Genomic DNA, 14,297 nt, shown 5'->3' with positions numbered 1-14,297 from the left:
GTATTAAACCATCAAACTGAAATTATGAAGAACCAACAGTGTTGAATCTCCACATGAATAAAATTACATATTCAAATTGACAAACTCAACAAAAAAGACAGCAAACTGCGTAAGAATCAGATAAAGGAAGCAGACTGCAGTCTGCACAGAAGTAATCAGAAACAAAACAACAAGGCAGTAATCATAAACATTTGCATTTTTTTTTATCTCATATAATTTAGGCAATATATGAAGTAAATAATATAATGAATTTGTCGGGCTTTAGGCCTCTTTCATGTTGTCGGGCTTTAGGCCTCTTTCATGTTGTCGGGATTTATGCTTCTTTCATGTTGTCGTGCTTTAGGCCTATTTCATTATGGTTTAAATTAGGCGATTATCGTGGTCATCACATCTTCATGATGTATCATTGTAACGACTAACGTAGAATGTAGTCGATTTCTCAAACAAAGAAAAGACAGATAGACATAAACAATTAAAGAAATTCATATTTTAAACCATATTATATATATATTTTGTTGAACCCATATTTTATATCTTGATTTATAAAAAAATAAATAGGACGGCAGAATCACAAAATCAACTTTGACATTCCAACTTTCAACGACAAAGATGATGGCTCATATTTCCTCGACCGACGACAAACACTCATGATTCATACCTTTCAAACAAACCGTTTTACTTTTCGCATTTATTTTAATTTTTAATTGAAAGTAGTTTCATTTGACTAGAAAACGCGTTTTTATGTGTTAAATATCAAATTAACATCTGGATAACAAGTCAAACAAAACTGGAGTAGATCTCGTCCCCATGAGAGAGGAGACTACAACCACTATTGAATAATGTGAAATGTAGGCGTCTATTACGTGTTATATTCTTTCCTTTCTTTTTTGTAATACACAATATTATATTATTTGTTTTCATTTTATTCATAAGAACAAACATAGAAATACTAAATGATCTAAAAGTTGAAGTCGATTTCAAATCAAATGGTAATAAATCGTAATGTATCTGATTCAATTAGCGAGACTAATTATTAATTTTCGTAGTCTAATCAACTGAATTCACTCACATCACCATTCAGCCTGTAGTCGACCGAATGTGTTGGCCATTGAGGATTTGTGAACACAAGAAAGAGTTTTGCCTTGTATATTGGAACTTTTTAGTCCATATGCATTTCTTTACCTTATTGTAGTATTACTTTTCCCCAAACACCCGCCTTCTTCTCGACCAACTTAACAAAATTCACCCCCACATCATATTCAATTCTCTGCCAGACCCAGATCTCTCTCTCTCTCTCTCTCTCTCTCTCTCTCTCTCTCTAATTTTCTCTCTCTTGACCACTTGAAGAAGAAAAATCAATAATTTCACTCTGTTTTCTTAAACCGCTTTGGTCTCACTATAGATCTTTCTCCTTTTGGTCTAGGGTTTGATTATAGGGATATTCACCTGGTTAGGTTAATTTTGTTGTCGATGTTTGAATTTTGATCGAATTCGATTCAATTGGTTAGCTCCTCCTCAGAGGAGGAGATATGGGGCAGTGTTATGGCAAGAACATTTCAGTCGTTGAAGATGACAAAGTAGATGAAGGAGTCAACGATCATCATCATGATCAGTCGACCTCCATAGATGTTAATCTTCCTTCTTCTGTCAAGAATACACCTGCTTACTCATCTTCTAATAGTCCTTGGGCTAGTCCTTTCCCTCACGGTGGTGGTGGTGGTATTGGTATTGGTGGCAGTGGTGGTGGTGGTGGTGCTACTCCTCTTCCTCCTGGTGTATCTCCATCTCCGGCGAGATCTTCAAGGTCAACTCCTAGAAGATACTTTCGTCGTCCTTTCCCTCCACCGTCACCGGCTAAACACATCAAAGCATTCTTAGCTAAGCGTCAAGGACAAGCTAAGCCCAAGGAAGGACCAATTCCTGAAGATGGAACTCAAATTGAAAGACAACAACATTTAGATAAAAGCTTTGGGTATTCAAAGAATTTTGGGGCAAAGTATGAATTAGGGAAGGAAGTTGGACGTGGTCATTTTGGTCATACTTGTTGTGCTAAAGTCAAGAAGGGAGAACTCAAAGGTCAACAAGTTGCTGTCAAGATCATCTCCAAATCTAAGGTACACTTTTCTTCATATTACATATATATCCCATTCCCCAACTGAATGGATTTGACTTGAATTGATTTGGAGTTAAAGAATTGACAAAATTAGCTTCATAATTGAGCAACAATTGAAACCCATTTGTGCGGCATAATAACATGATTTTGGCGAAAACCATTGGCATTTGGCAATTGTTTTATTTCCTTTTGAGTTGGTGAATGGCTGAATGCTCTGTGGAAGTATTTTCGGTGGTGGAAATTATTGTTGATACTTTCCTTAGATGTTATCTACTAGTAATTGTGTTTGAGTCAATGATAGTTGGTAATTGGTATTGTGGCGTATCTTTTTCACAAGGGGATATGTTTCTTTAGATGGGGAGTGTGGTTAATTGATAAAACGGAGTCTAAAACTTCTGTAAGAACAGGGAGTTTGAAGACGTTGGGTATAACATATCTATAGTGGGCACTGGTTTTGGTTATCTAAGTTCTTTTATAGAAAATGTGGGTCAGATATAATGTTGGTGTTGTTGTGAGATTACAAATTTATCGCGAGCAGGCGGGTGTTGGGGGCGGAGGTGGGTTGCAGAGTCACGTGAAAAATGAAATACTCGAATGTCTTTGTTGAATGACTTTTAGAGTTGAAATTTGGAAATGCATGTCATACACTCATACACCTCCGGCATCTATTCCCTGTAAGAGTTAGCTGGGATCCTCACTAATCTGGGTATGAGATTAATCTAGTGCAGTAAGAGTAGTGTACTGAAATAATCGCATGCTGCTGTCTGCTTTTTATCGTCTTTTTTTTCCTGCATCTGCTTTTGTCGCAGAAGGTGACAGGCATTACAAGAGTCCTATTGCTGCTGAAGTATGAACCTTGCAGCTAATGCTGCAGTATTCAACATTTTCTATGTATCATTTAGCTACAAATTTTGGGTTCATGTTTTCATGATGCGATGTTTTCCCATTAATCACGACACTCCTGGAAGCTTTGCACTAATCCTATGTTTTCACTGAAATGAGGTGATTATTATGCAGTATTAATAACTATCGAGCTTGGTTTGACAGATGACAACACCTATATCAATTGAAGATGTTCGTAGGGAGGTAAAGATTTTAAAAGCCTTATCTGGACATAAAAATCTGGTTAGATTCTATGATGCGTGTGAAGATGCAAATAACGTCTACGTAGTTATGGAGTATGTGTCCTGTTTCTTTCTACTCTAGTTTATATTATATCTTGTCATCGTCTATATTTCTTCTAGCTTTTACCTCCCCTACCTCAACATGCCAATGATTTACCGCCCACTTTTAATACCGATCTTACAGCTCCTGTAGAATTTGTGGACGGATTAACCTATGGTTCCTAATTCTGAGGTGGAGTTATTTAAAGTGGCAATGATAAGAGGTCATTGAGTGAAGTAATTAATCCATAAGTTGGTATGGTCTTGCACAATGACCTTATCTTTCCAAGGATCTCATAAATCTTAGAGTAGCGATACCATCGTAATTTAGTTTTCAAAAATATGGTCTATATTTAACAGGGGTTCTTTTTGTTTACCAGGCTGTGTGAAGGTGGAGAGCTGTTAGACAGGATTTTATCCAGGTTTGTTTCAATTGCATTCTTTTAACTGCATGTACAAGACCTAGGTTATTCATATTTTCATTGAGGCACGATCCTTCTCAAAATCATTGACAAACTAATTTTGTTTCAGAGGTGGAAGATACACGGAAGAAGATGCAAAGTCCATCCTCGTTCAAGTTTTAAGTGTTGTAGCTTTTTGTCATCTTCAAGGTGTTGTACACCGTGACTTAAAACCAGAGGTATCATCTTGAACTTAAATAGGTTTATATAATTCTATTGCTTCTTTTTATTCCTCACAGAATGTGATGGTTTATACTCTTTTTTCATTTAGAGTCTAAAGTTGTGAAAGTTTATATTGGAAATTGTAATCCTTGACATTTATTTTCTGGTACTTTCAACAGAATTTTCTATTCACTACCAGAGATGAAGATGCTCCAATGAAGCTTATTGATTTTGGTCTTTCGGACTTTGTTAAACCAGGTATTGTTTTGATCTACAAATACATCACTCTTCACTTTTTGTTGTTCTCTTATAAATGAATATTTTGAAGAATTTGAAACTGTACATAAGGTAATTATATCAAATAAGGCCACTCCCTCACACGAATAATAATGTGGAAAGCCTATTAGAGATCAATGAAGGACCAACTCCTTTTAGTTTTCGGTGGAGGTCACAGCCCTCCGTTTTGGTAAGGATGGGCATCCAGCCTGAAATTGTTTACTTCATTTATTTTTTTAAAATTTCACTATTACTCACTAATTGTTACTATATTGTACTAATCAGTAATCACACTTTTCCATCAAGTTGTTGTTGAGCAAAATTGTAACTTGTAAGCTCTTGCTGCGCAGATGAAAGGCTCAACGATATTGTTGGAAGTGCATACTATGTCGCACCTGAGGTCCTCCATAGATCATACTTCCTGGAAGCAGATATTTGGAGCATTGGTGTCATAACATATATTTTGTTATGTGGAAGCAGACCTTTCTGGGCACGAACAGAGTCAGGAATTTTTCGTGCTGTTCTAAGAGCTGATCCTAATTTTGATGATTCGCCCTGGCCTTCTGTATCTCCTGAAGCCAAGGATTTTGTGAAGAGACTTCTGAACAAGGACCATAGAAAAAGAATGACTGCTGCTCAAGCTCTAAGTAAGTATGTTGTACAATAGAGTGTTAATAGTTATAAAAAAACGTTATTTACAAGAGTACAAATGCTAGATGAAGTACTGTAATTTTGAGTAAGTTTTGTCTGCCTCAACACTGGAATATTCTAAAGCTGTTTGCGGGATATTATGTTACTGATACCTTCTTTTCTATAAATAATGACGTTTGAGTCTTCCATTTAGCGGTACTAACTATTATCTACATAATGGCAGCTCACCCATGGTTGCGAGATGCAAACACCACCGTGCCTTTAGATATATTGATTTATAGGCTAGTCAAGGCATTCTTTCGTGCAACTCCTTTAAAACGTGCTGCACTAAAGGTATTGCTTTCTTCTTTTTTTGTTCACATGTATCTAGGGTATAAAGCATGTGTGGTATTTTGATTTGCCGTTAGTGCTCCAAATAAGTGTGCATCAATCGAATTAAAAGCAATTACAAAGCCTTGCTGGCATTATAGTTTGTCACTAGATACCAATTTCATCATTATCTCTGCAGTGTTTATGGCTAAGTACCAACTTCATCATTATCGTTGTAGTGTATATGGACAATTCAATAAGTTCATTTAGTTTCAGTAGCACGAGCACCTATTTACGTTGTACAAATGACATAAGTACATCACCCACTGAAGTTATGTCTAGAAATAATTTCAATGTTCCAGCTGAGAGAATTTTTTTGTAACTATTAATTAGTGTATCCTATATATCATGGATACCCATGACCATTCTAGGTCTTGGACAGTGAGTGGGAAGGGCGAAAGGGGCTACAACCGTGGACATGTATTTTGTTGTCTTAGTTATAACATTATTTGTTTGTCTTGCGGCTGTTTTAGGTTTGGATCAACTTAACCTGCCGTACAATTATTGTATATAAGAAGTCAATGCATACAAGGTGCAGCGTATAGTTACTGTTTTCATACTTAATTGCTGTTTAAATAAATTTTAAGGTCTGTCACCAAACTCTACCATACAGAGATTTCTATTCGAGGTATAACTAGTGTTCCCTCCCCTTTCCCTAGGTTCTTTACTGTTGCTCCATGCCCTAATTAGGCGAGAGTAACTGTTCAGTTGATGCCTCGCAAACATTAATTAAGTGAAACAGAAGTGATTCGTGCTACTGAAACAGGGTAGAGTCTTTGGGATCACACTACAGATGTCTTCTTCACGCTAAAACGGTTGATTTGGTCAGTTTAGATTATCATTGCACAGAGTCGCCATTCTGTCATACAGGACAACTTTCATTGTATTTTCATTGTTTTGGTCTTTTGGATCCAATGACAGTAGAAATGTTGTATCCATATTTCTAAAATGGTAAACTTTCAGGTGGCATAATGCTCTGCCCCTTTTGCTGCCTCTTATGCCGTAGAAAATATCCATCTTGGAGAAAACTGGACTGTCATCTCTGGAATTTTCTCTTACTGATAATTTGTTAAAATATTATTCATTGTTGTCAATTGGTTAGATACTTCATAGTACGAATATGTGCTTAATTGCTCTTCCCGTTTCTGCACTTAGCAATTAAGGTTTGTTTGTGCCTTCTGCACTCACAAGGACCTACCATAAGCACATAAAATGATAGGAAGCAATTTATCGGTTTGTTCTCAAAAAGGTTGTTTGTTACATTGTTGTAGTGTCTATCTAAAGCTTTGACAGAGGATGAACTTGTGTATCTAAGGATACAGTTTAAGCTATTGGAACCAAATAAAGATGGGCGTGTTTCCCTTGATAACTTTAGAATGGTGAGTTGATACAATCTCAATTCGGTGGTTGACCTCAATCTTTTTGTAAAGATAGTTTTACGACATTAAAGTTTAACATCTTCAACACTATGCAGGCTCTTATTAGAAATGCAACTGATGCGATGAAAGAGTCGAGGGTTCCTGACATATTAAATGCGGTAAGTTATCTGACTCCTGTAATGTCGATTCTTAGTATCAAAGAAGCGAAATGTAGTGAAGGGAATGTCATTATCAATATGAAGAATTGAAGACTATGAGTCCTTTACCAACTGACAAGCAAATGACCTTTTTTATTCCCGCATTTCACCCCCAAATTCCTGCATCTACGAGAGTAGTGATAACTGATCCTACTGCCTAAATTCGGCCCAGGGTACCATTAAGTGTGACATGATGGCCACCCCGATCACTAATTATCATCCGTCTCTGATCTTTGGTTATTGTGCTATTATATGAAGATGATGATATTTATGCCTATGAGATTAGATTATTTCCAAGTAGTCCCAAACTGGGAACTTTGGTCGGGTAATGGCCTAGCTATCTTGCAGAACTTGCTAAATTGCTCATGAGTATTTTGTGTTTTAGATGGAGCCACTGGCTTATAAGAAGATGGACTTTGAAGAGTTTTGTGCTGCTGCTATAAGCACATATCAGTTGGAAGCTCTAGAAGGGTGGGAACAGATAGCAAGTACAGCTTTCGAGCATTTCGAACAAGAAGCAAATCGAGTCATTTCTGTGGAGGAATTGGCACGGGTAAGTATACCCATTATAGCTAAAGAAGTTACAAAAAAAATTGTCGAATTACCTCCCTACCGAGCTTAACTCTTGTATTAATGGGTAAAAAATTTTGCAGGAAATGAACCTGGGAACTACTGCTCACTCAGTCCTGAATGACTGGATTAGAAAATCGGACGGGAAGCTTAGTTTCTTGGGGTATACGAAATTTTTACATGGTGTGACAGTACGTAGCCCTAATACAAGACATCAGTAGTAGTTGTATAGAGCTCACAATTGTTTAAAAAATTGAATGCATTTAAAAGAAAGGGTTTGCAGTTTTTGTTTTCCAATTTGTAGAGAAAGGTGTGTACAAATGAATGAATGAAAGAAATTGGTGGGTAATTCTATATTCCAAGTCCTTGAGGCAAATACAAAACTTTAAAGGTGTGTTCCATTTGTTAGTTGATTTTGTGCTTAGTAGTTGGATTTGGTTTTTCTAAATCAGCACCAAGGGAGGTTGGATAGAGTGATCTCCACCAGTAAAAGTAGGGAAAGAATAACTACAAACTGCATAATTTCTTCACTTGATTCCTGCCCTAGTCAACAAAAAGGAGAAAATTGCACTGAAAAAGGGTGACATTACTGAATGGGAGTGTTAATCAAGTGTAAATGAAAGGGTTGTTTAGACAAAAATTTGTAGAAGTGCAAGTTAGTTAAGGCTTAACAGAAATTTAACTGAATCTGTTAAGACTTAACAGCCTACTCACTAACTCAGCTCAAGCTAGTTAGCAATGTTTTTCCTCTCTTATCAGAAGACTCATCTTCTATATAAGATGATCTTCATTGATTTTTAATCAGACATCTTGGATTAGAAATAGTCTTTCTAGATTATTACAAGTATTAACAAACCATTACAGAAATGATGTCAACCATTACACTTTTAACTTTAGAGCATTGTGTTTATTATCTAAACAATAATGTACAAAATCAACCACGGGGGAGAAGCCCATCAGTCCATAATAAAGATCCATCCCTTTTTCGGCTCGAATTGCTAGTCTTTCTCCTTATTAGTTGTTATCGAAGTTTTTATGACGATCTCATGTGTGTGTTTGCCCCGATCTTTATCAAACATTCTAGTTCTGTTGCTACTTCTTTCATCGTGGGTCTGTTTTCACCTTTTAAGTAAAGGCATCTCCTTGCAAGTTCTGCAACTACACAAACTTGATCACGGTCGCTAGAATTCACCACTTGAGCATCAAGAATTTGGAAAATTTCATTTCTTTCTAACAATGAAATGAAATACGTAGAAAGATTTCTTTGACTTTCAGACCTCTCGAAAGAAAGTGGTTTTTCTCCTGTTAAGAGTTCCACAAGAACTACACCAAAGCTATAAACATCGCTTTTCACCGTCAACTGACTAGAATGAAAGTACTCAGGATCCAAATATCCTAAAGTCCCTTGAACTAGTGTCGTAAATTGAGATTTTTCTAAAGGAATCAACCTTGATGCTCCAAAATCAGCTACTTTTGGGTTGTAATATTCGTCTTATGTTGGAAGACTTGATATCTCTATGAATTATGGGCGTTGAAACTGCAGAGTGCAAATATGCAAGTGCTCCTGCTGTTTCATAAGCAATTCTCAGACGGCTTTGCCAAGAGATTGAGGGCATCTCGTCCCCCCTTGAATGGATATGTTGGTAGACCGTCCCATTTGAAACACATTGATAAACAAGCAAGGGAACTTCAGTTTCTAAACAACATCCCAAGAGCTTCACTACGTTTCGATAGCTAATGTGCAAAAGAATTACAACTTCATTGATGAATTGTCCAATTTGACTTTGATCAACTACTTTGGATTTCTTAATTGCCACAATACGATTATCTGATAAAGTTCCCTTGTATACAGTACCATAACCTCCCTCGCCAATGATCTGGTCGTTGTGATAATTGTTGGTTGCCAATTCTAATTCATTTGCCGTAAAAATCTTAGCCGACTCCACTCCACTACCATATGAAGCTAATTGTTGTTTTAGTAGTAAACCACCATTCTTTTGGAAGAGTTTATCTTTGTGTTTGGTTAGCCTTCTATTCTTCATGCTTAAACATAACCAAGAACTTCCAACAATTAAAAACAAGAGTCCTAACCCAATACCTGCATTAAGGGTATTATCTCTATTAATAAAGTAAACATGTAGTACCAAGCAAATAGTACCAAGAGTTTGTTGCGATATATTTAATGTAATAATTCTAACCAAGGAAATAGTACCTAGAGTGGTGTATTTAATAGGAAATTCTTTTTTCTTGAAAGTACAAGCTTTCCCATCGACATAACTTCCTTTTGGGCATGAACATATGTAGCTTCCTCTGGTGTTTGTACACGATCCTTCGCAGGGTTTGTTCTTTAGATCTTTGCATTCGTTTATATCTGTTGAAAATTGTTCAGACATGTAGTTTAAAGACTACTTGAGACATTAAACATTAAAAAGAATAAAATGTACACTAGACTGGATACCACACTTGAGGAGTGGAACTTTTTTTTTTTTGTTGAAAGTTGAGGAGTGGAACATGACATCCTCCTATATGGGGAAAAATGAGTTAAAAACCCAAAAATCTAGACCCTAATAAGAAAAAAACCCACTCAAAAATAATAATGTCAAAAAAACCCATTTTTTTAACATTTTTCAAAATGTTCACAACATATGTAATTATGTTGTTAACAAGGCAACATATTTTTTTCATAATTCCATTTTTACCCTTATATGTTGACAACATATATCATTGTGTTGTTATAAAATGTTGACAATATCTATAATAATGTCCCGACTTATTATAAAATGTTGGCGTCATATATAATTATGTTCTTAACAACATATATAATGTATTAGTCAAAATATTATTTGTTCGTTAACGGATTTGTTAAATACAAAGGATAATATGCATAACATTTTAATTTTTGTAAAGGACAAATAAAAAATGCTTTAGTCTTTATATTTATGTCGAAAGCAAAACAGAAAATGCGAAAACCATTTATTTTTTCACAAGACAAATCGAAAAATGTTGTAGCCAAAATGTTTGTGTTTGTTTGTCTATGTAAAATGCAAAAGAAAAAAATGCGAAATATTTTGGCAAAACAATGTCTAAGCAAAAACAAATTTGTTCAAAAATTTACAAATTGCTGAGACAAACTAAGATTTGTTCAGAAATTTACAAAATTGTCGAGAGCAAACCAAGAATCGTTCAGAACGCTGATTTGGGCGGAAAATTTCATTTTGAAGGGTAAAATTGTATTTTTACCTACTGGGTTTTTTCCTCATTATTATTTAGTATTGGGCCTGATTCTCTTTAACTTCCCCATTTTGGACCTTATAATTACCGGCCCCCTATATGGTAATATGGGTACAATTTAAATGCTTACTTTTCGGGTCAACATACAAATCAAGCTAAATTTATAAAGATTTTAACATGTATTTAGCCCAAATACATGTTAAAATTTTAGGGCATACGTTAACTTTAATTTCTTTCACTTTTAGAAAATATAATTTCAATTCTCTAGTTGATGGCATGAAGATCTAACATTTCTTCATTAAAAAGGGGAAAGAACTTATGAGTTAACATGTAGGGTAGAGAAAGCTCAATTTGGATTATCCCTCATACATACCTTGGCATCCATGACTAAGATAAGGGTTGCCCTCATAACCTTTATTGCAAAAGCAACGGTATCCAAGATTGTTATCGGTGCTATCACAATAATTATTTTCTTGGCATGCATAAGTAGACGACTCTTTTTGTGCTTCTCCACAAGTCTTATTTCCAATCGCCCAATCCAACACAATAGGTATATCTTTCACTTTGTCAATGAAGTTATTACTATCAAGATCGGTAACAGTGAAAGAATACCGATCTTGCTCAGCCAAGAACGCATGATCGCAAGGATTATAAGAGCTGACATTTGTATGGTTGTTGGCGCTGACTGCGACCCCCCCACAAACATATTTATCCCCTTTCTAATGGTTGTTTGGCAACACCCTCCACCAATTTCGCATGAGCCGTCTTTGAGATCTCTTTTCTCGTTGCATTGCGACGGGCAAAAGGTGGTGTAATTCTTACCGTGTTGATCAAACATTAGAATGCCTCCAAGCGTGTCACAACCCACCACAAAGAACTTGTTTTTGGTATATGAAAATGTAAATGGCGTGCTGCTCAAGTTAACAGAGGTATACAAATCTCCCGGTAGCAACTCACCAGACTGATTGTAACATCGGGTAACAAGCCAATTTTTTACCCGGATTTCGCTGTCTGATATACTTATGATTTCAAGGTTAACATTCCCAATGAAGAGCTTGGGAGGATCAAAAGTTGTGTTGCAGTTTACATTATAGCCGTACCCAGCAATGGAACACCCAGGGCCAGAGTCAACTAAATCCACGTCCACACCAAATGGGTAGGGAATGTTAACATTCCCACATTTAGCCTGGCAATTGGCTTTCGTCTGGAGGAATGTAGCGGATGATGCTGACCCTAACAAGCAGGAGCTGTGGATTAAGAGCTGTAGAATCATAATGCAACCCCACGCCGACAACTGGAGAGCCATTCTTATTTCTTAAGGCAGTGATAAGTTTATGTTGTTTACAACAAAGTTAAATACTAGCAAATTGATTCAGGAGGATTTTGGTTTGGCTATTGGAATTAGTCTAATTATTTTGAACTTGTGCTTGATTCAGTCCTCTGTCTAAGTAGTCAGAAGATGAATTTTATTATCATCTGAATTAGCTGTTTTGATGTATCAACTATGTTAATTAAGGGAAGACTCAAGTGATTTTCGTCACAGAGTACGTGCTGACAACAATATATGACTAGTCTATATTTTTTTATTGGAAAATTTAGTCAAAATTCAAGAAAATAGATTTTGATCAAATATACTATGATATATTGGATTTTCTAGTCTTCAACTCTCTATGGGACTTAGAGCATCTCCAATGCAAAACTCATAAAAATCTCTATTCATCCTATGTGTCAAGTTCCAATTGAGATTCTCACTCTTAGGTGGCCTTAATAGAGATCCTCAATTTTTTTTTTGTCTCCAATGCATAAAGAAGCTACTTCGTTGAAGGACTGATACAATTCTTCATTTTCACATGCATAAGAAGCTACTTCGTTGAAGGACTGATACAATTCTTCATATCTTTTTTCTCCCGGTGTTGTATCCCATCGCCCGTAGTTCACATTAATATTTGTGTGTGATCTCTTTACATCTTTCCTCCATCTCCTAAGAATGTACTTATCTGGGATGAGAGTAATTTTTTTCTTACATAAGACTGTTATTGCATGTCGACACAAAATTCCCTTAAATTCAAACAACAAACAATTGCAACGAACTTCACATTCTTTAATATCTAAAATAACTTGATACGAATAAGTTTTCGAGCCTTTACCAAATTCTTTCTCCTCTGAAATAGTATATTCGTACACATTGTCATACTCTCTACAATTTGTCGTATCACAAGCCATTTTTCCTCTAATTTCTTCTTGAAAATCTCCAAATATTTTAAGTGTGTATTTCCCCCTCATTTGTTTTTCTATTTGAAATGGACTCACAAATGGCATTTCTAAATTGTAACACCTAAAATCTTCCTTTGCCTCCTTTTCAACTTTATCCCTTAAAGCTATATTGTATTGTTCAACAAAATGTTTTAAGGTAGTTTTCGGGCCTACGTATCCATCAAAAAAAGAGTTTACACCTTCACTACGTTGAGTACTAGACATTCCCGCCCAAAAATGATTTTTCACATAAATTGGCACCCATCTCCTTCTCTCTTGGTACATGTGGGCCAACCATGCATTTTTTTTTCAAGACGTACTTTTGTATAGTTTCCATCCATTTATAATCAAACTCTTCTGTGCTAAGCGTTTCGTGGACAAGATGAGTAAGAGTATAACTTATTTCATCGAACTTTTTGTAGCTTTTTAGTTTCTCAGGTATTTTCTTCATTACATGCCACAAACACCACCGATGTCTTGTATTGGGGAATACATCTTGAATAGCAATTTGCATGGCTGCATCTTGATCTGTTATAATTCCACCCGGAGCTCTTTCGTCCATACAAGAAAGCCAGGTCCTAAACAACCATGAAAATGATTCTGCATCTTCATTAGACAACAACCCACAACCCAATAGAATGGACTGTCCGTGATGGTTCACTCCAACAAACGGGGCAAAAGGAAGATGATACTTATTCGTTAAATAAGTCGTGTCAAATGTCACGACATCCCCAAATTCTTTATATGCCTCTCTACTCCTCCTATCTGCCCAAAAAACATTACGTAAACGAGACTTATTATCTACTTCCATCGAAAAAATGAAACCATTGTTCTTTCTTTGCATAGCCAAGAAATATTGTTGAATAGCAATAGCGTCTCCTTCCCCGAGACGCATCCTTCTTTTCTTTTCGATGTAATTTCTTGCATCTCTTTCGGTAAATGGGACTTTCTCATATCCACCGGCTGCCATCACTTGTTGCTTAAAGCTACGACTTGTCTTAGCCCCTGTCAAATCACATATTTCGAGTTGTCTAGCAACATGTAGGTTAATATTCCTATAACATCTATAATGACGAACTTTTCCTGGACTAAGCATATGGTTATGCTCAAGATTTACAATGGTAGTTACCCATTTTCCATCATCTAGTAACTTAGCATTAATTCTTGCTTTGCAATCACTTTTGCTACTTGGTTGGGGATTATTTGATGTCGATGCATAGTTTCCCCCTTTAGCACATGCTATTGTAACATATCTAACAATTCCTTGTTTTTTTCTCTGTGATGTCTTTTTCACTGGATGCCCCACTTTTTTGGCGTAACAAAGACAATAGTTGTATAACTCTTCAAGACTATTAAATTCCATTCCAGACCTAGGTACTTCTAACTCTTTTTCTAATTCAACATTGTGTTTATCATTGTCGGACTCATCATAACACTCATAATCACCACTTTCTGAACTTTCCGAAGTCATT

The 14,297-nt window shown here is 36.0% G+C and overlaps 2 protein-coding genes and 1 pseudogene across 3 annotated transcripts; 1 reads left to right on the top strand and 2 right to left on the bottom strand.

The window, feature by feature from the left end:
- Positions 1–931: 931 nt before the first annotated feature.
- LOC147552908 (CDPK-related kinase 3-like) lies at positions 932–7,749 on the top strand. Its single transcript, XM_086666333.1, has 11 exons — positions 932–2,114; positions 3,161–3,291; positions 3,657–3,698; positions 3,808–3,916; positions 4,079–4,157; positions 4,526–4,822; positions 5,050–5,159; positions 6,467–6,574; positions 6,670–6,732; positions 7,157–7,324; positions 7,425–7,749. Exons 1-11 carry the CDS (start codon positions 1,530–1,532, stop codon positions 7,560–7,562), a joined length of 1,830 nt encoding a protein of 609 aa, XP_086522459.1. The 5' UTR covers positions 932–1,529; the 3' UTR covers positions 7,563–7,749.
- A 526-nt stretch (positions 7,750–8,275) lies between these two features.
- Positions 8,276–11,845, bottom strand: LOC147552907 (putative wall-associated receptor kinase-like 16; annotated as a pseudogene). The gene is made up of 3 exons (XR_015236992.1): positions 10,946–11,845; positions 9,554–9,712; positions 8,276–9,439 (listed from the first exon to the last, which is right to left on the bottom strand). The product of XR_015236992.1 is annotated as a putative wall-associated receptor kinase-like 16 (transcript).
- Positions 11,846–13,042: 1,197 nt separating this feature from the next.
- LOC147552906 (protein FAR-RED IMPAIRED RESPONSE 1-like) lies at positions 13,043–14,296 on the bottom strand. The gene has a single exon (XM_086668663.1). The coding sequence runs from the start codon at positions 14,294–14,296 to the stop codon at positions 13,043–13,045; it is 1,254 nt and encodes a 417-aa protein (XP_086524789.1).
- Between the last annotated feature and the right edge of the window lies 1 nt (position 14,297).

Source organism: Eschscholzia californica, unplaced genomic scaffold (assembly GCF_041429995.1).
Source record: "Eschscholzia californica isolate CP2 unplaced genomic scaffold, dmEscCali1.0.p SCAF_3, whole genome shotgun sequence".
NCBI lineage: Eukaryota > Viridiplantae > Streptophyta > Magnoliopsida > Ranunculales > Papaveraceae > Eschscholzia > Eschscholzia californica.
This window is presented reverse-complemented; position numbering and strand designations above follow the sequence as displayed.

What these genes read in the sequence shown, in the direction of transcription:
- LOC147552908 (XM_086666333.1), top strand. Translation starts at nt 1,530, where the DNA reads ATGGGGCAGTGTTATGGCAAGAACATTTCAGTCGTTGAAGATGACAAA. An exon ending in TTAGACAGGATTTTATCCAG is followed by an intron (nt 3,699 to 3,807) that starts GTTTGTTTCAAT and finishes ATTTTGTTTCAG; the next exon opens with AGGTGGAAGATACACGGAAG. An exon ending in CTGTGGAGGAATTGGCACGG is followed by an intron (nt 7,325 to 7,424) that starts GTAAGTATACCC and finishes AAAATTTTGCAG; the next exon opens with GAAATGAACCTGGGAACTAC.
- LOC147552906 (XM_086668663.1), bottom strand. Translation starts at nt 14,296, where the DNA reads ATGACTTCGGAAAGTTCAGAAAGTGGTGATTATGAGTGTTATGATGAG.